This window comes from Entelurus aequoreus, linkage group LG10 (assembly GCF_033978785.1).
Source record: "Entelurus aequoreus isolate RoL-2023_Sb linkage group LG10, RoL_Eaeq_v1.1, whole genome shotgun sequence".
Classification (NCBI taxonomy): domain Eukaryota; kingdom Metazoa; phylum Chordata; class Actinopteri; order Syngnathiformes; family Syngnathidae; genus Entelurus; species Entelurus aequoreus.
This window is the reverse complement of record NC_084740.1, coordinates 69,376,283-69,403,650: the sequence shown is the minus strand read 5'-3', so window position 1 is coordinate 69,403,650 and position 27,368 is coordinate 69,376,283. Positions and strand designations below refer to the sequence as shown.

The 27,368-nt window shown below is 35.7% G+C and overlaps 1 protein-coding gene across 1 annotated transcript in view; it reads left to right on the top strand.

Moving 5' to 3' along the window:
• The window catches only part of tbx15 (T-box transcription factor 15), a 67,279-nt gene that overhangs the window by 37,997 nt on the left and 1,914 nt on the right, over positions 1 to 27,368 (top strand). Inside the window, exons 4-7 of the mRNA XM_062059709.1 lie at positions 2,962 to 3,133; positions 11,559 to 11,726; positions 11,808 to 11,872; positions 22,575 to 22,672. Coding sequence (XP_061915693.1) covers positions 2,962 to 3,133; positions 11,559 to 11,726; positions 11,808 to 11,872; positions 22,575 to 22,672 — 503 coding nt within the window. The remainder of the gene's footprint in view (positions 1 to 2,961; positions 3,134 to 11,558; positions 11,727 to 11,807; positions 11,873 to 22,574; positions 22,673 to 27,368) is intronic.

Below are 27,368 nucleotides of genomic sequence, written 5' to 3'. Positions count from 1 at the left end.
GATTCGTGGCTCAAAATGTTAGCTAATGTAGCATTCACGCTATAATCCATTGCAAACAAGACGCCACAAAACAAAATGTGTATAATTAAACCTTTATCACATTTCATGAAGTACTCAGAGTTACTTGAAATTTTTTTTAGCAATTGTAGCATTCGCGTTGTGTTAGTCTATTGTAATAAAACAATTCTGAGATAAAATTTGTGGCTTGAAATGTTGGCTATCGCAGCATTCATGCTACCGTCCATTGTTAACAAGACGTCACAAAACAAAAATGTGTGTAACTAAACGTTTATCAGATTTCATGAAGTACTCGTAGTTAGCTGAAAAAATGTTAGCAAATGAAGCATTTGTGTTGTGTTAGTTTGTTGTATAAAAACATTTCTGAGGTACAATTTGTGGCTTGAAATGTAAGTAAATGTTACATTTTTAAGAAAACACGAACTGTACGTTAGTTTCATCGGAATCGTCCAAGCTTTCGAAGTCGATACGTGAGAATCATTACAGACAGTAAGCCGATGTTTCTGCAAACAAGCAATCACTGAAGACTAAATTGTCTGTGATGTTTACGATAATATGTACGTTTGTTTTATTCATCGTAAAAGTAACTGCCTACGATATGCATAAAAACACTTATGTTAGCGTTTTTCATTGTATTCCATTGTCTTTGTTTCCGAAAACCCGTACATAAGCGTCGTTCATTGTAGATGTAATTGTCTTTCATGTTTACGAAAACACGTACGTTAGTGTCATTTATCGTAAATGTAAATGTCTTTGATGTTTTCAAAAACGTGTGAATGATGCAAGCGTACACAGCCATGTATAATATCGTCGCTGAAGATAATAATTACGATGTTTACTCAAACACTTACATCACTGTCATGTTTACAAAAATATGTAAGTTATGATCGTTTATCGTAAAAAGGTAATTGTCTTTGATGTTTACACAAACACGTACGTCTGCTACGTGGAAATCTTCCATGCGTACACAGACATGTATAATATCGTCACTGATGTTTATGAAAACACGTATGTCTGCTACGTGGAAATCTTCCATTTGTACACAAACGTATTTTGTCGTCACCGATGTTTATGAACACACGTACGTCTGCTACGTGGAAATCGTCCGTGCGTACACAGACATGTATAATATTGTCACTGAAGATAGTAATTACGATGTTTACTCAAACACGTACATCACTGTAATGTTTACAAAAATATGTAAGTTAGGATCGTTCATCGTAAAAGTAATTGTCTTTGATGTTTACACAAACACGTACGTCTGCTACGTGGAAATCTTCCATGCGTACACAGACCTGTATAATATCGTCACTGATGTTTACGAAAACACGTATGTCTGCTACGTGGAAATCTTCCATTCGTACACAAACGTATTTTGTCGTCACCGATGTTTATGAACACACGTACGTCTGCTACGTGGAAATCGTCCGTGCGTACACAGACATGTATAATATTGTCACTGAAGATAGTAATTACGATGTTTACTCAAACACGTACATCACTGTAATGTTTACAAAAATATGTAAGTTAGGATCGTTCATCGTAAAAGTAATTGTCTTTGATGTTTACACAAACACGTACGTCTGCTACGTGGAAATCTTCCATGCGTACACAGACCTGTATAATATCGTCACTGATGTTTACGAAAACACGTATGTCTGCTACGTGGAAATCTTCCATTCGTACACAAACGTATTTTGTCGTCACCGATGTTTATGAACACACGTACGTCTGCTACGTGGAAATCGTCCGTGCGTACACAGACATGTATAATATTGTCACTGAAGATAGTAATTACGATGTTTACTCAAACACGTACATCACTGTAATGTTTACAAAAATATGTAAGTTAGGATTGTTCATCGTAAAAGTAATTGTCTTTGATGTTTACACAAACACGTACGTCTGCTACGTGGAAATCTTCCGTGCGTACACAGACCTGTATAATATCGTCACTGATGTTTACGAAAACACGTATGTCTGCTACGTGGAAATCTTCCATTCGTACACAAACGTATTTTGTCGTCACCGATGTTTATGAACACACGTACGTCTGCTACGTGGAAATTGTCCGTGCGTACACAGACATGTATAATATTGTCACTGAAGATAGTAATTACGATGTTTACTTAAACACGTACATCACTGTAATGTTTACAAAAATATGTAAGTTAGGATCATTCATCGTAAAAGTAATTGTCTTTGATGTTTACACAAACACGTACGTCTGCTACGTGGAAATCTTCCATGCGTACACAGACCTGTATAATATCGTCACTGATGTTTACGAAAACACGTATGTCTGCTACGTGGAAATCTTCCATTTGAACACAAACGTGTTTTGTCGTCACCGATGTTTATGAACACACGTACGTCTGCTACGTGGAAATCGTCCGTGCATACACAGACATGTGTAATATTATCACTGAAGATAGTAATTACGATGTTTACTCAAACACGTACATCACTGTAATGTTTACAAAAATATTTAAGTAACGTAGCAGTCATGCTACGATCTATTGTAAACAAGACGTCACGAAACAAAAATGTGTGTAATTAAACGTTTATCAGATTTCATGAAGTGCTCGGAGTTAGCTGAAAAAATGTTAGCAAATGAAGCATTTTTTTGTGTTAGTTTGTTGTATAAAAACATTTCTGAGGTAAAATTTGTGGCTTGAAATGTAAGTAAATATTAAATGTCACATTCTGTTCCAATATTAGCATTGAACCACTAGAAATGTTAGCTAACGTCACTGTTACTGCCTTTCAAGGTAGGTTTTTGAAATCGTAAAACAAAGATTTACGTTAACAGTAACCTAGCTTAACACTTCGATCTTTAAAAGTAAACAAGGCTCGTTTTAGGGGTTTAATTTGACGAAGACATCGACTAAAGATGACTTTGTGATGTCCCGTTGACGCTAAGCTTGTGTTTTTGTCCTGAAGGTACGTGTACCACAGCTCCAAGTGGATGGTGGCGGGGAACGCCGACTCGCCCGTGCCGCCGCGCGTCTACATCCACCCGGACTCGCTGGCGTCGGGGGACACGTGGATGAGGCAGGTGGTCAGCTTCGACAAGCTCAAGCTCACCAACAACGAGCTGGACGACCAAGGACACGTAAGGAAAACGACTTCTGTCCATTTGCTCGACGAAAAGAAATAATATTCAAACCTACGCAAATGTTTAAAGAGCGTGTCAATATTCAAAAGCGGGGGTCAACTTTGAGGGACGCCACGCTGTCTGCCGACATATCGAGCTACCTGCTAACGTTAGCATCGCTTGTTTATCTGTGACATTATATTTTGCCAAGTTCAGAAAAGACGATAGTGAACTCCACATCAATAGGGGGCAGTGTTTTACCGAGGTTGAGCGCTTTGCTAGCAACTTTGCTAGCTACTGTTAGCATCTTCTAATCGCTTAGCTTGCTTGTATTAGCTTTACTGGGCCCTGCTTTTAGTTTCAATTAAATCACTACAAACGTGTGTTGTCGTCACTGAAGATAGTCATTTGGGTGTTTATGCAAACACGTACATTAGCATCACTGAAGACTAAATTGTCTATAATGTTTAGGATTATTCATCATGAACGTAATTGTTTTTTTATGTTTACAAAAACACGTACGTTAGCGTCATTCATCGTAGATTTATTTGTCTTTGATGTTTACGAAAACACATAGGTTAGCGTCATTCATCGTAGATGTATTACCGTATTTTTCGGACTATAAGTCGCTCCGGGGTATAAGTCGCACCGGCCGAAAATGCATAATAAAGAAGGAAAAAAACATAGATAAGTCGCATTTTTGGGGGAAATGTATTTGATTAAAGCCAACACCAAGAATAGACATTTGAAAGGCAATTTAAAATAAATAAAGAATAGTGAACAACAGGCTGAATAAGTGTACGTTATATGAGGCATAAATAACCAACTGAGAACGTGCCTGGTATGTTAACGTAACATATTATGGTAAGAGTCATTCAAATAACTATAACATATAGAACATGCTATACGTTTACCAAACAATCTGTCACTCCTAATCGCTAAATCCCATGAAATCTTATACGTCTAGTCTCTTACGTGAATGAGCTAAATAATATTATTTGATATTTTACGCTAATGTGTTAATAAGTTCACACATAAGTCGCTCCTGAGTATAAGTCGCACCCCCGGCCAAACTATGAAAAAAACTGCGACTTATAGTCCGAAAAACACGGTACTCTTTCATCTTTACAAAAACACGTAGCGTGATTTATCGTAGATGTATTTGTCTTTGATGTTTACGAAAACACGTAAGTTAGCGTGATTTATCGTAGATGTCTTTGTCTTTGACTTTTATGAAAACACGGAACTTAGCGTCATTCTTTGTATATGCATTTGTCTTTGATTTGTACGAAAACCCTTTAGTTAGCGTCATTCATCGTAGATGTCTTTGTCTTTGATGTTCACGAAAACACGTAACTTAACGTCATTCTTCGTAGATGTATTTGTCTCTGATGTTTATGAAAACACGTAAGTTAGCATGATTTATCGTAGATGTCTTTTGTCATTTGTGATTAAGGGCTATATAAGATTTATAGATTGATTGGTTGATTGATGTAAGTTAGCGTCATTCATCGTAGATTAATTGTCTCTGATGTTTACAAAAACACATAAATTAGCGTAATTCTTCTCAGTAGTTAGTGTCATTCATCGTAGGTGTATCTGTCTTTGGTGTTTACAAAAACACGTAAGTTAGCGTGATTTATCGTAGATGTCATTTGTCATTTGTGATTAAGGGCTATATAAGTAAACTTAGATTGATTGATTGATTGATGTAAGTTAGCGTCATTCATCGTAGATTATTGTCTCTGATGTTTACGAAAACACATAAATTAGCGTAATTATTCGCAGTAGTTGTTTTTTATGTTTACTAAAACATAAGTTGCCGTCATTCATCATAGATGTATTTGTCTTTGATGTTTAAAAAAAACAAATAAGTTAGCATTATTCATTGTAGATGTAATAGTTTTGGATGTTTACGAAAACATAAGTTAGCGAAATTTTTCGCAGATGTACAAGTAGTTGTCTTGGATGTTTACGAAAACACGTAAGTTGGCATCATTCATCATAGATGTATTTGTCTTTAATGTTTACGAGAACACACAATTTAGCGTGATTCTTCGTAGACGTATTCATCTTTGATGTTTGCAAAAAACACGTGACTTAGCGTGATTTATCGTAGACGTATTTGTCTTTGATGTTCACAAAAACATGGAGATCGTCGTTGCATACGCAGACATGTGTTGTCTTCACAGAAGATAGTAATTACGATGTTTATGCAAACACGTACATTAGCATCACTGAAGACTAATTTGTCACACGTAAGTTAGCGTCATTTTCCGTAGATGTAATCGTCTTAAAGGTTTTCAAAAACACGTACGTTTGATTCGTGGAACTGTTGTAGACGCCACGCTATCTACCGACCTATCTAGATATCTGCTAATGTTAGCATGCTTGCTAGTTTAGCTGTGACTTTTCATTTTTTCCTCTTTTATTAGTTTTACTGGGCGTGGCCAGCCCTGCTTTTAGTTCCAATAAAATGACTAATGTTGGCTCCAGAAACAAGTATATGTTTTTATTTGTATTTTTACACCTTTAGCGTGAAAACAGTCTATTGTTTGTGAAAGTGTCAATGCTAACTTCCTTAGCATAGTTCTAGCGCTGGTTTTATGCTGTCAAGGGAGATTTTATGTTGTTTTGTTGGACTATAAAACATTTATAGCAGGAAGTGACTTTCAGAAAATGTGGATTTGATTGCAGTTGAAGCAATTATCAATTATTTCTATAAAAAGTTCAACAGCTCAAAGTCGGAGCGTTTAACAACAAGTTGCCAACACTTCTTTTTAATAATATATAATTATATTTTGTTTTGCTTTTGGCCTTTTTTGTAGACAGGAAATAAAAACAGGAGTTCTTTTTGGAACTCTTGGAAAACTTTTTGTCCTTATTTCACTTTCATTCATCTATTATCATTATTTTTAAATATTTCTTTTGTGTTTTATTTTTATTTCATGCTTTGTGACATGCAAACCAAATGTTTTATTGTATTGTTTTTTTTTTGGCATAGATAGTGGGGTTTTTGTGCATTAATTTAATTCCTCACACAGACAAACAAATACAATTTAATTTAATTAGATTACATTTGGTTTTGTGCTGTAAAACTTTTTTTTTAACTAAAAAAAAAAAAAATAAGTTGATGGAAAAAAGATGTAAACTAATTAAATTAAATGCAAATAAATTAATAAAAAAATTTATTAAATAATTGAATTAGTTTAAATTAATTAAATGTATAAAAAATTATAAAACATTAATTTAATTTAATTATTATAATTAAATTAACTAAACACAATTAAATTAATTCTAATTACATTTTGTTTTGTTTTTGGCTATTTGTATTCTTGTTGGTGTTTGATTGTCTATAAATCTTTGTATTAAAAAACTATTGATAGAAAAATGTAATTTAATTGAATCTGAACTAAGTTTTGTTTGGGCGTTTGCTGTGCAATATAACTTTGTAAAAAAAATATAAACAAATTGATGGAAACATATTCATTAAATCTAACTGAATGTAATAAAATACAATGAAATCGAATGTGATACAATATTGTGTTCGGTTTTGAAAACATCTGATTAAATTATAGCTAAATAAACGTTTTTTTGTTTTGGTTATTTGTATTGTTGTTTGTGCTTGCTCCGTTTTAAAAGTTTGTAAAAAAAAACAACAACCCATATTGATAGAAACTTTTTAAAATTAAATCTAATTAAATAATCATATACATTTTTGATTATTTGTATTATTGTTGGTGTTTGATTGTCTATAAATCTTTGTAAAAAATAATAAACAAACTGATTAAAAAACATTTATTACATCTAATTTAACGTAGTAAAATACAATTAAATATGATACATTTTTTTAGAGTTTTTAAATTAGTTTTACATATTGATGAAAAAAAATGAATAAATTACTTTTAAATAAACATTGTTTTGTTTTTGTTATTTATGTTGTAGTTTGTGCTCACTGCATTTTAAAGGTTTGGAAAAAACAGCCCATATTGATAGAAATTCTAATCAAATCTAATAAAATGTTTTGTTTTTGTGTTCAACTGCGATATAGAATTTTTAGTAAAAATTAAATCTAATAATTAATTCAAGTAAAAACATTTTTGGGTTATTTGTATTATTGTTGGTGTTTGATTGTCTATAGATATTTGTAAAAAATATATATAAACAAACTGAAGAAAAAAACATTTATTAAATTTAATTTAATGTAGTAAAATAAAATTAAATATGATAATTTTATTTTTAGTTTTAAAATGAGTTTTACATATTGGCGGGAATAAAATGTGAACAAATTACTTCTAAATAAACGTTGTTTTATTTTGGTTGTTTATGTTGTTGTTTGCGCTCGCTGCGTTATAAAAGTTTGGAAAAAACAGCCGATATTGATAGAAAATCTTATAAAATCTAATCAAATGTTTTGTTTTGTGTGAAATCTAAATAAAATGTATCTGACTTAATACAATACAATATTTTTTCAATATTTTGGATATTTATGCTGCTAAAACCCAATTCACTCATGTTTTTATTTACTGTAATTTGAATTAAATGAGCAGTTAAAAAGTGTCACCTTCTTCAAGCAAAGCAAATGTGTTCATTGACATCATTTATGATTAAAATAAAAACATTTTTTTATTGATTTGTAAACTCTTTATTGCAACTTAATATTGTGCACTGCCTTTCCTGAACACACTTTTCCTCTGCCCTCTGATTGGCTGGCAAGCTCCGCCTTTTATTGCTTGCAGCGCCACCTGTTGCTTTTGGTATGCACTTGAGCCACTTTGAAGGCGTTGCCATGGCGTTGTTGCAAGATGTTTGTCGTTAGTTACCAGGGCTAGCATGCTTTTCATTAGCGCGTTTTAGAGAACCCTTGCCAGCGCTTTCAAGTGATTATTATTCTTGTACTTTTTCGAGGGGGAAGTGGCTGGGAGTCGTTAGTTACTTTTGGAGAGAAAAAGAAGCTCGTAAAAGTCTGCGGCGCATGAAAAAAATCAAAAAGATGTACTTTGGATGCTGCTGGCCAGCTGAAAGGTCTAAAAATGTGTGCGTCGAATGGAAACGTTGCACAGCGTTACTGTTTTGTTCTGACGCACACGTTGACACACGTGGTCCGCTACGCGCTGCGTCGTGTGCGCCAACGACACGCTTGTGATGATGAAAGTAGGCCAACATGAGCGGGAAAGCACGGCTTATGTTAGCGCGCTAAGTGTGAACAACAATCAGCTGGCGTCTGGCTGCTGCCTCGTCATCGTCGTTGTTTTCGGCCACGTCCTCGTTAGAGCTGCGAGGACCCCTTGTGCCACTTTTTTGGAAAGATGGCCGCCGTTCAGCAGGCTCTTCGGCGCCTGCTGTCATTTGTTTGTCCGTCATGGCCGAACTGCAACATCGTTAAAATCGGCCCTAAGATCGCACACTTTGTAATATAAAGTAAAACATTTTCATTTATTTTATAATGTACATTTTCTCTTATATATTCATTGTATTTTTTTTAAAATGTACATTTTTAATTAGTTCATTTTATCTTAATTTTAAAAAAAAGTAGGTTTGTACTTATTTCATTTTACTTATCTTTTTATTAACATACATTATTTATTTCATTTTATTTTCATAAAAATATACATTTTTATTTATTTCATTTTATAGTTTTATAAACATACTTTCTAATTAATTTTTTTTGATAAAATGTGTTTTTATTTATTTCATTTGATTTATCTTTTAATAATATACATTTTTTTAATTTAATTTTTTTTAATGAAACACATTTTTATTCATTTAATTTTATTTATTTTTTGATAAAATACATCTTTATTTTTATTTTTTTTAAAATATTTTTTAATAACATAATTTTTTTAAATTTCATTTTTTATTTTTTAATGAAACACATTTTAATTTATTTCATTTTATTTATATTTTTGTAATAACATACATTCTTATATATTGCATTTTATGTATTTGTTTAATAAAATACATTTTCATTAATTTCATTTTCATTATAAATGTTTAAATATGGTAAATTTTTCTGTGCTTCATTTAAAAAATTTTTAAGAACGTACTTTTTTTTTTTTTTCATTTGATTTATTTATTTTTACTAATGTACATTTTTTAGGAAAAAACAAGCTTTATATTTGTAATCATATTGAATAAAACCATGAAAAGCCATTAAAAATAATATTATAATCTAATCTTTTCAACAAAGTCTCCCTCTTTAATGAACAGAAACTAACGTTTTCTGTTTTTTATTAGTTACATTTTAAATGTGACAGTATGCAAATATTCTACACATTTTTAATACTGTAAGTATTGTATTTATTACACACCAGATGCTTGATTGTAACGTGTTTCTTAGTTGTAGTTCTCATAAAAAAATTGGAGGCGTTGAAATCGCCATGTGAAATCGCTAATGCTAATCAGTAGCGCGTCAATAGCAAAGCCAATGTATATTAGCATCAAGCTAGCGCATTTTTTTGGAATCAATGGCTTTGTCTCATTTTCATGTATGACGTTAGATGGCAGTAGTGTATAGTTTATGGTGTGTTGGAAACTCGGTTCAGTCTTTGCGGAATCTAGTCTTTTGTTGCGCCCTAAAAAGTGTTAATACTGTAAGTATTGCATTTATTACGCACCAGATGCTTGATTGTAACGTGCTTCTTCCTTGTAGTTTTCATAAAGAATTTGGAGGCGTTGAAATCGCCATGTGAAATCGCTAATGCTAATCGGTAGCGCGTCAATAGCAAAGCATCAAGCTCGCGCATTTTATTGGAGCATTTTTTTGGAGCATTTTTTTGAGTCAATGGCTTTGTCTCGTTTTCATGTATGACGTTAGATGGCAGTAGTGTATAGTTTATGGTGTGTTGGAAACTCAGTTCAGCCTTTGCGGAGTCTAGTCTTTTGTTGCGCCCTAAAAAGTGTTGGTACTGTAAGTATTGCATTAATTACGCACCAGATGCTTGATCGTAACATGCTTCTTAGTTGTCGTTTTCATTAAAAATTTGGAGGCGTTGAAATCGCCATGTGAAATCGCTAATGCTAATCGGTAGCGCGTCAATAGCAAAGCATCAAGCTCGCGCATTTTATTGGAGCATTTTTTTGAGTCAATGGCTTTATCTCATTTTCATGTATGACGTTAGATGGCAGTGGTGTATAGTTTATGGTGTGTTGGAAACTCAGTTCAGCCTTTGCGGAGTCTAGTCTTTTGTTGCGCCCTAAAAAATGTTGGTACTGTAAGTATTGCATTAATTACGCACCAGATGCTTGATCGTAACATGCTTCTTAGTTGTCGTTTTCATTAAAAATTTGGAGGCGTTGAAATCGCCATGTGAAATCGCTAATGCTAATCAGTAGCGCGTCAATAGCAAAGCCAATGTATATTAGCATCAAGCTAGCGCATTTTTTTGGAGCATTTTTTTGGAATCAATGGCTTTGTTTCATTTTCATGTATGACGTTAGATGGCAGTAGTGTATAGTTTATGGTGTGTTGGAAACTCAGTTCAGCCTTTGCGGAGTCTAGTCTTTTGTTGCGCCCTAAAAAGTGTTGGTACTGTAAGTATTGCATTAATTACGCACCAGATGCTTGATCGTAACATGCTTCTTAGTTGTCGTTTTCATTAAAAATTTGGAGGCGTTGAAATCGCCATGTGAAATCGCTAATGCTAATCGGTAGCGCGTCAATAGCAAAGCATCAAGCTCGCGCATTTTATTGGAGCATTTTTTTGAGTCAATGGCTTTGTCTCGTTTTCATGTATGACGTTAGATGGCAGTAGTGTATAGTTTATGGTGGGTTGGAAACTCAGTTCAGCCTTTGCGGAGTCTAGTCTTTTGTTGCGCCCTAAAAAGTGTTGGTACTGTAAGTATTGCATTAATTACGCACCAGATGCTTGATCGTAACATGCTTCTTAGTTGTCGTTTTCATTAAAAATTTGGAGGCGTTGAAATCGCCATGTGAAATCGCTAATGCTAATCAGTGGCGCGTCAATAGCAAAGCCAATGTATATTAGCATCAAGCTAGCGCATTTTTTTCTGGAGCATTTTTTTTGGAATCAATGGCTTTGTTTCATTTTCATGTATGATGTTAGATGGCAGTAGTGTATAGTTCATGGTGTGTTGGAAACTCAGTTCAGTTTTTGCGTAATCTAGTCTTTTGTTGCACCCTAAAACATTTTAATACTGTAAGTATTGTATTTATTACGCACCAGATGCTTGATTGTAACGTGCTTCTTCTTTGTAGTTTTCATAAAAAATTTGGAGGCGTTGAAATCGCCATGTGAAATCGCTAATGCTAATCAGTAGCGCGTCAATAGCAAAGCCAATGTATATTAGCATCAAGCTAACGCTTTTTTTTTTTTTTTGAAAAGCGGAGCCTTACTTTACTTACTTTGGCATTGAAAATTGCAAAAACTGTAAATGTGACCTTCGATGCGACACGGCTTATCAGTTTTTTGTCCCCCTCCAGGTCATCCTGCACTCCATGCACAAGTACCAGCCTCGCGTCCACGTCATCAGGAAGGACTTCAGCAGCGAGCTGTCGCCCAACAAGCCGGTGCCCGGCGGCGAGGGCGTCAAGACCTTCAGCTTCCCCGAGACCGTCTTCACCACCGTCACCGCCTACCAGAACCAGCAGGTGAGCCGCATGGTTCCCGGCAACGGACCCGGTCCAGTCCGAAAAACCCGCGAGTCATGTCTGGGCTTCTTTCTCTTACAGATCACCAGACTCAAGATCGACCGCAACCCCTTTGCCAAAGGGTTTCGGGACTCTGGCAGGAACCGGTACGTCAAGTTTGACTACGCAGCCGTCACACGATGCTTTGAACTCTACGCGATATCAACGATATGAAAGGATATCACTTTGGCCTGAAATGTTATCTTTTAATAGCTTTGAATAGCTTTAATAGTACTTACATGGATAACTTGTTTTGAAATCAGAAGTATTTATTTTCTGAAAACCAAGATCCCATTGCATGATGGGATATTATTCAAGTGAAACCTATGAAGTTGTATGAAGTACTTTTGGCTGTCAAAGTTAAAAGAACGAATACATTTAGCCAGAAAGCACTTTAAAAGACGTGGCGGGCCACCTTAAACAATTTGGAGGGTCACCTTAAAAGATGTGGTAAACCACAGTATACAATTTGGTGGGCCACCTTAAACGAAGTGGCAGGACACCTTAGATATTGTGGCAGGCCACTTTTAAAGACATAACGGGACACCTTGAATGGAGTGGCGGTCCACCTAAAACGATGTGGTGGGCGATTTTAAACAACGTAGGGGGGCTCCTTAAACCATGTGGCGAGTCACCTTGAATGATGTGGTAGGAAACCTTAAACGCTTTGGCAGGCCACCTTAAACCATGTAGCGGGCCACATTAAACAATGTAATCAATGTTGTGGGCCACATTAAACGATGTGGGGGTGGGCCAATTCAAACCACGTGGCGGGCCGCCTTAAACGATGTTGGGGGGCTATTTTAAACCATGTCGCTGGCCACCGTAAACAATATGGCGGGCCACATTAAATGGCGTGATTGGACACATTAAACGCCGTGATGGGACACCTTAAACAATGTGGCGGGTCACTTTAAACCATGTGGCGGGTCACCTTTAACAATGTTGGGGGGCCACCTTAAACAATGTGAGGGGGCCATTTTAAACCACGTGGCGGGCCACGGTAAACCATGTGGCGGTCCACGGTAAACCATGTGGCGGTCCACTTTTAAACGGCGCAATGGGACACCTTAAACAGTGCGGCGGGCCTCCTTAAACGACGTTATGGGACACCTTAAACGACGTGGCGGTCCACCTTAAACACCGTGATGGGACACCTCAAACAGTGTGGCGGGCCACATTAAACGCCGTGATGGGACACCTTAAACGACGTGGCGGGCCACTTTAAACAGCGCAATGGGACATCTTAAACAGTGCGGCGGACCACGTTAAACGCCGTGATGGGACACCTTAAACGACATGGCGAGCCACCTTAAACAGCGTGATGGGACACCTTAAACCATGTGGGGGTCACTTTAAACCACGTGGCGGGTCACCTTTAACAATGTTGGGGGGGCCACATTAAACCATATGGGGGGGCCAAATCAAACCACGTGGCGGGCCACCTTACACGGCGCAATGGGACACCTTAAACAGTGTGGCGGGCCACTTTAAATACCGTGATGGGACACCTTAAACGACATGGCGGGCCACTTTAAACGACGCAATGGGACATCTTAAACAGTGCGGCGGGCCACGATAATTCCGTGATGGGACACCTTAAACGCCGTGATGGGACACCTTAAACGACGTGGCGGGCCACTTTAAACGACGCAATGGGACATCTTCAACAGTGCGGCGGGCCACATTAACGCCGTGATGGGACACCTTAAACGACATGGCGAGCCACTTTAAACGGCGTGATGGGACACCTTAAACGCCATGACGGGACACCTTAAACGACGTGGCGGGCCTCCTTAAACGGCGTGATGGGGCCCCCTTAAACGCCGTGATGGTACACCTTAAACAACGTGATGGAACACCTTAAACAGTGTGGTGGGCCACTTTAAACAGCGCAATAGGACATCTTAAACAGTGCGGCGGGCCACTTTAAACGCCGTGATGGGACACCTTAAACGGCGTGATGGGACACCTTAAACCATGTGGCGGGTCACTTTAAACCACGTAGCGGGTCACCTTTAACAATGTTGGGGGGACCACTTAAACCATGTGGGGGGGCCAATTTAAACCACTTGGCGGGCCACCATAAACCATGTGGCGGTCCACTTTTAAACGGCGCAATGGGACACCTTAAACAGTGCGGCGGTCCACCTTAAACGCCGTGATGGGACACCATAAACGCCGTGACGGGCCACTTCAAACAGCGTGATGGGACACCTTGAACGCTGTGATGGGACACCTTAAACGACGTGGCGAGCCACATTAAACGCCGTGGCGGGCCACCTTAAACGGCGCAATGGGACATCTTAAACAGTGTGGCGGGCCACGTTAAACGTTGTGATGGGACATCTTAAACGACGTGGCGAGCCACCTTAAACGCCGTGGCGGGCCACCTTAAACGGCGCAATGGGACATCTTAAACAATGTGGCGGGCCACATTAAACATTGTGATGGGACACCTTAAACGACGTGGCGAGCCACCTTAAACGGCGTGATGGGACACCTTATGGAATAGAATGGGGATGGTCCGAATGTATTTGTCTTCTTTATGCGCCTGGTCTTCTTCTACTGTTCCCTCGCTCGTGCCTCACTGCCGCCTCCTGTGGCGTGGAGGAAGTACTGCATGAAGGAGCACTTCTCATTTTGAACGCTTTCGTCGTTGAAGGGTTTTATCATTTTCTCCCCACTCCCTGCTGATGCCTACTTTTATGACAACTCCATCATTTTGCGTAATTGTGCGTCAGTACGAGCAAAATATTGTTGTTGAAGTCCTATTTTTAGTTTTTCCCTGGTTGAGCGATGACATCACTGCTGCTTTTCTTTCACCTTGCGTCCTTTTCTCGCCTCTCAGTGCTGAGAGTCAGCATGTCGGGAAAAAGGGGGGTCCGTGCACATGAAAGTACCCCCCGTCATCTGGTCCGCATTACCATTGGCCGGCAGATTTATTCTCCACACATCTTTTTTTTCTTTTCAAACAATAGACTTTTTTTGATCCATGGCCGAGGCGTTAGAGAGTTTTTTTTCATGAGAAGATAACAAACGCTAAGAGAGATTTGTCGGTGGGGGGCTTACATTGTTCGTTTTTTTGCTTTTATGTTCGTACACTTTACCGTTAAAAAAAGCCTTTCTGACTTGTTGACCCCCAAGTGTGACTATTTTTCTTTAACTACCATGTATCCTATCTTCCTGTCATTATGTACAATAAAAAACAATCGGGTTCTAATAATAAGGCTAGCTCACATGCAGGAAAAGTGTCATAACTTTGGCAAAATTAAAGGCAGCGATACCATTTTTGTCCCACGCTGACATCTCAAGTACTTTAACAAGGACGCCAAATTTCAACAGAACCCGAAGAAAATTGTGATTTGTGTTCTGCGCACAAAAATGTACGACTTTTTAGTTCCCGTTAAATTCTTGTAACAAACAATTAGCAAAGAATGCGACCTAGCTAAGTAAAATTGTTATTGATATCGGAAGGAGTAAAAACCAGACTCTTTAACGAAAATTGTAATGTTGGCTAACACAGTTCCACGTTAATTGTTCGCTTAGTCAACCCTGCATACCGCCAGTCATATTGTTCTCTCTTTGCTTTTATGTTCGTACACTTTACCGTTAAAAAAAGCCTTTCTGACTTGTTGACCCCCAAATGTGACTATTTTTCTTTAACTACCATGTATCCTATCTTCCTGTTATTATGTACGATAAAAAAAAATCAGGTTCTAATAATAAGGCTAGCTCACATGCAGGAAAAGTGTCATAACTTTGGCAAAATTAAAGGCAGCGATACCATTTTTGTCCCACGCTGACATCTCAAGTACTTTAACAAGGACGCCAAATTTCAACAGAACCCGAAGAAAATTGCGATTTGTGTTCTGCGCACAAAAATGTACGACTTTTTAGTTCCCGTTAAATTCTTGTAACAAACAATTAACAAAGAATGCGACCTAGCTAAGTAAAATTGTCATTGATATCGGAAGGAGTAAAAACCAGACTCTTTAACGAAAATTGTAATGTTGGCTAACACAGTTCCACGTTAATTGTTCGCTTAGTCAACCCTGCATACCGCCAGTCATATTGTTCTCTCTTTGCTTTTATGTTCGTACACTTTACCGTTAAAAAAAGCCTTTCTGACTTGTTGACCCCCAAGTGTGACTATTTTTCTTTAACTACCATGTATCCTATCTTCCTGTTATTATGTACGATAAAAAAAAATCAGGTTCTAATAATAAGGCTAGCTCACATGCAGGAAAAGTGTCATAACTTTAGCAAAATTAAAGGCAGTGATACCATTTTTGTCCCACGCTGACATCTCAAGTACTTTAACAAGGACGCCAAATTTCAACAGAACCCGAAGAAAATTGCGATTTGTGTTCTGCGCACAAAAATGCACGACTTTTTAGATCCCGTTAAATCCTTGTAACAAATAATTAACAAAGAATGCGACCTAGCTAAGTAAGATTGTAATTGATCTCGGAAGGAGTAACAACCAGGCTCTTTAACGAAAATTGTAATGTTGGCTAACACAGTTCCACGTTAATTGTTCGCTTAGTCAACCCTGCATACCGTCAGTTACATTGGTCTCTCTTTGCTTTTGTATTAGTACACTTTACTGTTAAAAAAAAGCCTTTCTGACTTGTTGACCCCCAAATGTGACTATTTTTCTTTAACTACCATGTATCCTATCTTCCTGTTATTATGTACGATAAAAAAAAAATCAGGTTCTAATAATAAGGCTAGCTCACATGCAGGAAAAGTGTCATAACTTTGGCAAAATTAAAGGCAGTGATACCATTTTTGTCCCACGCTGACATCTCAAGTACTTTAACAAGGACGCCAAATTTCAACAGAACCCGAAGAAAATTGCGATTTGTGTTCTGCGCACAAAAATGCACGACTTTTTAGATCCCGTTAAATTCTTGTAACAAATAATTAACAAAGAATGCGACCTAGCTAAGTAAGATTGTAATTGATCTCGGAAGGAGTAACAACCATACTCTTTAACGAAAATTGTAATGTTGGCTAACACAGTTCCACGTTAATTGTTCGCTTAGTCAACCCTGCATACCGTCAGTTACATTGGTCTCTCTTTGCTTTTGTATTAGTACACTTTACTGTTAAAAAAAAGCCTTTCTGACTTGTTGACCCCCAAATGTGACTATTTTTCTTTAACTACCATGTATCCTATCTTCCTGTTATTATGTACGATAAAAAAAAATCAGGTTCTAATAATAAGGCTAGCTCACATGCAGGAAAAGTGTCATAACTTTGGCAAAATTAAAGGCAGTGATACCATTTTTGTCCCACGCTGACATCTCAAGTACTTTAACAAGGACGCCAAATTTCAACAGAACCCGAAGAAAATTGCGATCTGTGTTCTGCGCACAAAAATGCACGACTTTTTAGATCCCGTTAAATTCTTGTAACAAATAATTAACAAAGAATGCGACCTAGCTAAGTAAGATTGTAATTGATATCGGAAGGAGTAACAACCAGACTATTTAACGAAAATTGTAATGTTGGCTAACACAGTTCCACATTAATTGTTCGCTTACTCAACCCTGCATACCGTCAGTTACATTGTTCTCTCTTTGCTTTTGTATTCGTACACTTTATTGTTAAAAAAAAGCCTTTCTGACTTGTTGGCCTCCAAATGTGATTATTTTTCTTCAACTACTATGTATCCTATCTTCCTGTTATTATGTACGATAAAAAACAATCAGGTTCTAAAAATAAGGCTAACTCACATGCAGGAAAAGTGTCACAACATTGTCAAAATTAAAGGCAGCAATACCATTTTTGTCCCACGTTGACATCTCAAGTACTTTAACAAGGACGCCAAATTTCAACCCGATCCGAAGAAAATTGTGGCCTGTGTTCTGCGCACAAAGATTTATTCTGCAGGCTCACGGCTTAATAGTTCCGGTTAGATTCTTGTAACAATCAGCAAAAGATGAGACCTAGCTAAGTCAGATTCTACATGAAATCCACGGGAGATACAACCAGAACATTTAGCGTAAATTGTAGTGTTGGCAAACACAATTTCACGTTAATTGTTCGCTAAGTCAATCTTGCACACTGATTGCCATTGTTCTTTATTTTACTTTTTTGTTCGTACACTTCACCGTTAAAAAAAGCCTTTCTGACGTGTTGGCCTCCAAATGTGACTATTTTTCTTCAACTACTATGTATCCTATCTTCCTGTCATTATGTACGATAAAAAACAATCGGGGTCTAATAATAAGGCTAGCTCACATGCAGGAAAAGTGTCATAACTTTGGCAAAATTAAAGGCAGCGATACCATTTTTGTCCCACATTGACATCTCACGTACTTTAACAAGGACGGCAAATTTCAACCCGATCAGAAGAAAATTGTGGCCTGTGTTCTGCGCACAAAGATTTATTCTGCAGGCTCACGGCTTAATAGTTCCGGTTAGATTCTTGTAACAATCAGCAAAAGATGAGACCTAGCTAAGTCAGATTCTACATGAAATCCACGTAAATAGTAGTGTTGGCTAACACAATTTCACGTTAATTGTTCGCTAAGTCAATCTTGCACACTGATTGCCATTGTTCTTTATTTTACTTTTTTGTTCGTACACTTCACCGTTAAAAAAGCCTTTCTGACGTGTTGGCCTCCAAATGTGATTATTTTTCTTCAACTATGTATCCAATTTTCCTGCCGTTATGTACGATAAAAAACAATCAGGTTCTAATAATAAGGCTAGCTCACATGCAGGAAAAGTGTCATAACTTTGGCAAAATTAAAGGCAGCGATACCATTGTCGTCCCACGCTGACAACTCAAGTACTTTAACAAGCACGACAAATTTCAACACAATCCGGAGAAAATTGCGATCTGCGTTCTGTGCACAACAATGTACCATATTTTTCGGAGTATAAGTCGCTCCGGAGTATAAGTCGCACTGGCCGAAAATGCATAATAAAGAAGGAAACAAACATATATAAGTCGCACTGGAGTATAAGTCGCATTTTTTCAGGAAATTTATTTGATAAAAGCCAACACCAAGAATAGACATTTGAAAGGCAATTTAAAATAAATAAAGAATAGTGAACAACAGGCTGAATAATTGTACGTTATATGAGGCATAAATAACCAACTGAGAACGTGCCTGGTATGTTAACGTAACATATTATGGTAAGAGTCATTCAAATAACTATAACATATAGAACATGCTATACGTTTACCAAACAATCTGTCACTCCTAATCGCTAAATCCCATGAAATCTTATACGTCTAGTCTCTTACGTGAATGAGCTAAATAATATTATTTGATATTTTACGCTAATGTGTTAAAAATTTCACACATAAGTCGCTCCTGAGTATAAGTCGCACTATGAAAAAAAAAGCGACTTATAGTCCGAAAAATACGGTACGACTTTTCAGTTCCGGTTGGATTTTTGTATTAAACAATCAGCACAGAATGCGACGTAGCTAAATAAGATTGTACTTGATATCCGAGGGAGTGACAACCAGAGTATTTAACGTTTTGTTATTAATCGTCAGTGCTCATATTGACCAACAGCGTGAAAATAGCTCGCTTACTTGGACGAGATTTAAGTCGTGTTAGCGTCTAGGGGAGCGACGTTTGTTAGCTTTGCGCCATGAATGAGCGCAGTGATGCCGACGGCCGACGGCCACTTAGCCCGCCGCACTAACGAGCAGCCGCAGGCGGCCCTAAAATAACACGCGCAGGGGTGACGGCAGACGAGATCCCTGAACGCGACGCGGCCACGGGAGGGGTGGAAGTAAATCAAGTGAGTAGCTAGCGGGGGGTTTTGCAGGTTTGTCCACACTGCGGATGAAACGTCATGCAGATTTATGTGCGCAGTAAAACGCGGCCTGCTTTTAATGGCTCCAGTTTCCTCTGAGCAGGACTCGGGTTTTGCTGCCGTCTGTCTCCCGATGCCGCCGACACTTCCGCTAGCTGTAGCTCATCTCCTCGATAGCTTTCCTTCTTGTCGCGACATTTCCTCTCGGATTTCCTGCTAGCGACGTGACGGAGGCCAACCGCGGCGTTCAAAACCCCAAGCCTTGTTCCTTGCTAGCTTCTTAGCACTAGCGTTAGCACGTTAGCCTGACTGCTGGAGCAGAAACCACATGTTCTAGCAACATGTCGTTTGTTACCGTTAGCAGAATTCAAGTAGGCGAGTGTTGTTGTTATTAATCGCCGCCATGTTCTACTTGAGCATCCGATTTCATAATATTAGGTATGTGATATGATAATGGAACAGCTTGGATGATTCCTTAAAATGTTCCAGTTCCATTCACACATTTAAAAAACACTTTAAGACCAATGTCTTGAAAAAATATATCACTCTTGAATCAACACTGTAGTCAGGCCCGGCCCTAACCAATCCTAGGCAAGATTTTAGGTGGTGCCCCCCACATCGGCAGTGAAGTGTATATACTCACAATTAAGAAACGGAATAGCTTTGTCTTTGACCTTTTTTTTTTACTTAAAGAAAGCAAATTAACAATCAGAATAGTTAACAAGATTTTAAAAAATATGGATAAATAAATGAATACAAAAAATAAAAAATGAATATATGAAATACAATATTTTTACATACATAAACACAAAATAAAACGTTTCAACAAGTTGCATAAAATAAATTAAAAATACAATATAAATAAGGCACTGCACAAAACAAGATATCAAACCAGTATGACTTTAACAACTATATTACAAAAAAAGGGGATCCTACAGAGTTCTCTATTTGTGCTTTTTAATATTGCATTAACTAGAATGACTTACACATTACTGTACACCAGGGAGTACTGTAATTACCTAACGTTACATTATTATTTCCCATAACAATTTAGCCCCCTCCACAATATTAACCCGACGTTAAAACAGAACTAGCTATTTATTGATTAGCAATTGCCGAATCATGTAACATTAGGTTAATGCTAAAAAGCCAGGTTACTATCACATTCTGTAACAGACAAATAATTTCATGTAGGCTAATGTTACCTACCTGCTACCTCTGTCTTTTTCTCGTTTCTCCTCTTCTTTTCTCTTTTTTCTTCCCTGGTCACCTGACAGTTTTGGCCGTTTTGACATCTTGTGTTGATTTTTTAATTATGTGGTGACGTCCAAAAAGAGTCATGATACGGGAAGGGAGGGGGTGCACCATGCCGGGGGACGGGGGCCGTAATGTTGTAACAAATAATATTTCTATTAAATAGGCTTTACTTTGCATTTTAATTAATGTGCGATTATTTTATGTATTTAGAAATAATAGTACCAACTTTTTTTTCTTTTTTTTTTTTTCCCTCCAACATTTGTGGCACTGGCGTGGCGCCCCCTCATGGACGGTGCCCTTAGCATTTGCCTATACGGCCTATGCCACGGGCCGGCCCTGACTGTAGTTAATACTATGATCAATGTTAATTAAAAACTAAATGTGGGGTGTAAATAATAATGGAAGTATAATTGTTTGTATATAGTATATCATTGGTGCAAAGGTGTACATTTCACATGCCTTTACTGTGTATATAATTGAACTGTGTTTATGTTGTGTACAAGGTGTATTTATGACATGTTGTACAAAGGACATTTCATAATTTTCGGAAGTTCATCTTGTACTTGACATTGTTTATAGGGTTAGGCGCAATAAGTGTTCAACTTCAGCCTAAACCCTTTCGGTCTGCAACATTTTCATTTTCAATCTATGAATGTACAACTGTTTGTTTACTTTTTTGACCATTGACCGAAGAATAATAATAAACTAAACTGAACTAAATAATAAATAAGCGGTGAAATTAAAATGCTATCGATTACAGCTCTTCGATAAACCCACACACTGATCACTAGCTAACAACTAGCGTACTGTTTGATAGCTATCAGCTGGCGCGCCCATCACTAGCTGTCAACTGGTGCGCTGATTGCTAGCTAGCAGCTAGTGCCGCTAATATTGTGAATACCGTATTTTTCGGACTATAAGTCGCACTGGAGTATAAGTCGCATTTTTTGGGGAAATGTATTTGATAAAAGCCAACACCAAGAATAGACATTTGAAAGGCAATTTAAAATAAATAAAGAATAGTGAACAACAGGCTGAATAAGTGTACGTTATATGAGGCATAAATAACCAACTGAGAACGTGCCTGGTATGTTAACGTAACATATTATGGTAAGAGTCATTCAAATAACTATAACATATAGAACATGCTATACGTTTACCAAACAATCTGTCACTCCTAATCGCTAAATCCCATGAAATCTTATACGTCTAGTCTCTTACGTGAATGAGCTAAATAATATTATTTGATATTTTACGATAATGTGTTAAAAATTTCACACATACTGTAAGTCGCTCCTGAGTTTAAGTCGCACCCCCGGCCAAACTATGAAAAAAAAACTACGACTTATAGTCCGAAAAATACGGTAAGTACTCTTTACCGTCATCGATTTGGTCACAATAACAGTAAATTGTTTTTGTTTTTGTGAAATAAATTGGATCGCAATGCTAATGCTTGTCGCGTATTTTGCGTGCCGAACACGATTGTTTTCTTTTTTTCCCCATTTGTGTTCAAATTTTCTTTACTGATATTTTTATATCATTTTCTTCTGTTTCTGTCCATTTTTGTTGTTCGTGTTTAAGACTGTAATGTAAAAAAAAAAGTCACCACTCGGTGGACTCTGTTAGCACCTCCTTGCTAATGCTAACTATGCTAACGCTAACTATGCTAACGCTAACAATTTCCACATCGGACCCTGAACGACAAATGTGCGGCGTTGGCGTTGTGTGGAGTAACGCCGCTGCTATCCCACGTGTGTTCAGGACGGGCCTGGAGGCCATCATGGAGACGTACGCCTTCTGGAGACCACCTGTGCGCACGCTCACCTTTGAGGACTTCACCAACATGCAGAAGCAGCAAGGTGAGCGAAAAAGCTTTATTTCGGCCTCAAAGGTCGTCTTTCGCGCCGTGAAAATGTTCAAATGTCATTTCAAGTACGCCAACGTTGTTTATGTATGAAGTATCATCTTCTGAATGGCGACTCATTAGCATATTCAAATGAACCTCGTTTGTTTATGTTCCCTTTAACCTTGTTTTGTGTTTATTGATTGAATATTATTATTTCTAGTACTACTACTAATTGCTTGCTACTACTTCTGCTACCACTACTACTACTACTACTACCACAATATTACTGTATTAATAGACTGACCATACGTCCTCTTTTCCCCGGACATGTCCTCTTTTGCGGGGCTGTCCGGGCGGAGTTTCTTAAATGCCTCAAATGTCCGGCATTTTGAGTTAGGGTTGCGTGTATTTTCAATGTACGTTCAGGGTTAAGAAGGGGTTAAAAACAAAACAAATTGTGTGCGCAGCAGCATTGGTAGAAAAAGAGAGAGTTATGATAAACGCGCATGCGTCGCCAGGCTCTGCTTTTTATCCATAGATTTATCAGATTTGATTTTTTATTATCTATAGCAGGGGTGTCAAAAGTGTGCCATTTGCGGCCCACAGCTAATGTTTTAAAGGCCCACAGTCACATTCTAAAAATACTATTAAAAAAACGAAAACATAACAAAAGTGAAATTAAAAAAAAAAGCTTAAAGGTGAAATGTCATTTATAAAAAGTTGCAATGTTGACTAATAAAACAAAGCTGTTTTTTTTTCTTTCAAACTGTCATTGCTCAAAACATAATATTGAATCAAAATCAATGTTATTATGAATTATTGACCTATCCAAGGTTCCCATTACGTCACATCAAATATTCCACTTTGAAAAATATTTTTGGTGGAAGATTTTGCATATTTTGTGTGTTTGCCATTAAAAAACATAGTTTTGTTTGACAAAAAAGGGCGGAAAACAAACAAACAAAAAAACAACATAAAAAAAACTAAAACATTTTGAAATGTGGGATAGATCTGAAGTTGATGTAGACTCCAGAGATTTAAGCGTTAAATATAAAATGTATGTATGCCCTGGCACACCATTATCACCATTTCATGACCCAAGCAAAACACTTTTAAAATTTTTATACTGAAATAAATACACCTACAACTTATTAAATAAAAACATAGAAAAAACTACCAGCAGCGGTAAAGTTTAGATCCATAAAGGAAAGAAGAAAGTGAATGAATGTTTATAACTGAATACATTTACATATGCATACACATTTGTTTTCTTTTGTTATTATTTTTTTTAATGAATTAAGTAACGTTTATGACAACCTTTTTCCAAAACACAATATATAATGTGAGATATAACAGGATAATGTCTTAATTTTATTTAAAAAATTCAAAACGTTTACAAAAAAAGTGGGAACCCCAAAAATGTACTGTGGGACCCCATTTTTATGACTTGATGGGGTCCCTGGGAAAATTCCTAGCGCCAACACTGCTGTCAACAGAGGAGAAAAAATGCTTTATTTAAATAAATATATTATTTATAAAGCAAGTTCGAGTATCATTGGCAAATTTTCACCTAGTCCCGGCCTTGGCACGCATATATGTGTCCTCTTTTTGGGATTTCACAATATGGTCAGCCTAGTATTAATTATACACATTATACATGAGAATGTTTACATTCATGCATTATTCACTGGGAAACTCAGAAGAATGTGTGATTTCTGGTAATATTACTAATTTATTAGCAATAATTATCAATAATAATGATTATTGATCATGAATACCTTTATTTTAATAGGTATTTCAAAACATATATATATTTATTACAACTAATGACACTTAACATCAAGTTTGGGATCTAATTAGTAGTCCGGTACTTAATTAGTATTAGGTACCTAATTAGTACTTTAGTATTTCATTAACATTTTAGTATCTAATTAAAGTTTAAGTATTTTATTCGTACTTCAGGGTATTAGTACTTTTGTTACACTCTAGTATGTAATTAGTATCTTAGTATTTTATTTGTACTTCAATACTCAATTAGTGCTTCAGTTTTTAATTGGTAACTTAAGTATTTATCATTACTTTGGTATTTAATTATTATTTCAGTACTTCACTAATTAATTAGTATTTGGTACCTAATTAGTACTTATGTATTTCATACATTTTTCAGTATCTAATTAAAGTTTTAGCATTTTAGTCGTACTTTAGTGTATTAGTACTTTTGTTACACTTCAGTATGCAATTAGCACCTTAGTATTTTATTAGTGCTTTAGTATTTAATTAGGACTTAAGTATTTATCATTACTTTGGTATTTAAATAGTAGTTCAGTATTTAATTAGTACTGCAGTACTTAAATAGTTTTCGGTACCTAATTAGTACTTCAGTATGGAATAAATACTTTAGTATTTAAGTATTTTTTTGTACTTCAGTATTTAATAAGTAGTAAAGTATTTCATTCGTGCTTCAGTACTTGTTTGGTAACTTAAGTATTTATCATTACTTTGATATTTAATTAATACTTCAGTAATTAATTAGTTATTCACTATTCAATTAGTATTTGGTACCTAATTAGTACTTAAGTATTTCATAAATTTTTCAGTATCTAATTAAAATTTTGGTATTTTAGTCGTACTTCAGGGTATTAGTACTTTTGTTACACTTCAGTATGCAATTAGCACCTTAGTATTTTATTAGTGCTTTAGTATTTAATTAGGACTTAAGTATTTATCATTACTTTGGTATTTAAATAGTAGTTCAGTATTTAATTAGTACTGCAGTACTTAAATTGTTTTTGGTACCTAATTAATACTTTAGTACGGAATAAATACTTTAGTATTTAAGTATTTTTTATTACTTCAGTATTTAATAAGTAGTAAAGTTTTTTGTTAGTGCTTCAGACCTTAATTGGTAACTTAAGTATTTATCATTACTTTGGTATTTAATTATTATTTCAGTACTTCACTAATTAATTAGTATTTGGTACCTAATTAGTACTTAAGTATTTCATACATTTTTCAGTATCTAATTAAAGTTTTAGTATTTTAGTCGTACTTCAGTGTATTAGTACTTTTGTTACCCTTCAGTATGCAATTAGCACCTTAGTATTTTATTAGTGCTTTGGTATTTAATTAGGACTTAAGTATTTATCATTACTTAAATAGTAGTTCAGTATTTAATTAGTACTGCAGTACTTAAATAGTTTTCGGTACCTAATTAGTACTTCAGTATGGAATAAATACTTTAGTATTTAAGTATTTTTTTGTACTTCAGTATTTAACAAGTAGTAAAGTATTTCATTCGTGCTTCAGTACTTGTTTGGTAACTTAAGTATTTATCATTACTTTGGTATTTAATTAATACTTCAGTAATTAATTAGTTATTCACTATTCAATTAGTATTTGGTACCTAATTAGTACTTAAGTATTTCATACATTTTTCAGTATCTAATAAAAATGTTGGTATTTTAGTCGTACTTCAGTGTATTAGTACTTTTGTTACACTTCAGTATGCAATTAGCACCTTAGTATTTTATTAGTGCTTTAGTATTTAATTAGGACTTAAGTATTTATCATTACTTTGGTATTTAAATAGTAGTTCAGTATTTAATTAGTACTGCAGTACTTAAATTGTTTTTGGTACCTAATTAATACTTCAGTACGGAATAAATACTTTAGTATTTAAGTATTTTTTATTACTTCAGTATTTAATAAGTAGTAAAGTTTTTCGTTAGTGCTTCAGACCTTAATTGGTAACTTAAGTATTTATCATTACTTTGGTATTTAATTATTATTTCAGTACTTCACTAATTAATTAGTATTTGGTACCTAATTAGTACTTATGTATTTCATACATTTTTCAGTATCTAATTAAAGTTTTAGCATTTTAGTCGTACTTTAGTGTATTAGTACTTTTGTTACACTTCAGTATGCAATTAGCACCTTAGTATTTTATTAGTGCTTTAGTATTTAATTAGGACTTAAGTATTTATCATTACTTAAATAGTAGTTCAGTATTTAATTAGTACTGCAGTACTTAAATAGTTTTCGGTACCTAATTAGTACTTCAGTACGGAAAAAATACTTTAGTATTTAAGTATTTTTTTATTACTTCAGTATTTAATAAGTAGTAAAGTATTTCATTCGTGCTTCAGTACTTATTTGGTAACTTAAGTATTTATCATTACTTTGGTATTTAATTAATACTTCAGTAATTAATTAGTTATTCACTATTCAATTAGTATTTGGTACCTAAGTAGTACTTAAGTATTTCATACATTTTTCAGTATCTAATTAAAGTTTTAGTATTTTAGTCGTACTTCAGTGTATTAGTACTTTTGTTACACTTAAGTATGCAATTAGTACTTTAGTATTTTATTAGTGCTTTAGTATTTAATTAGGACTTAAGTATTTATCATTATGTTGGTATTTAAATAGTAGTTCAGTATTTAATTAGTTTTGCAGTACTTAATTAGTATTCGGTACCTAATAAGTACTTCATTACGTAATAAATAAGTATTTAAGTATTTTTTATTACTTCAGTATTTAATTAGTAGCACAGTATTTCATTAGTGCTTCAGTACTTAACTATTACTTAAGTATTTATTAATTCAGTATTTTATTGGTACTTCAGTATTTAATTAGTACTCCAGTGCTTAATTAGCATTCAGTACTTCAGCACTTATATAGTACCTTAGTATTTTGTATTGTATCAG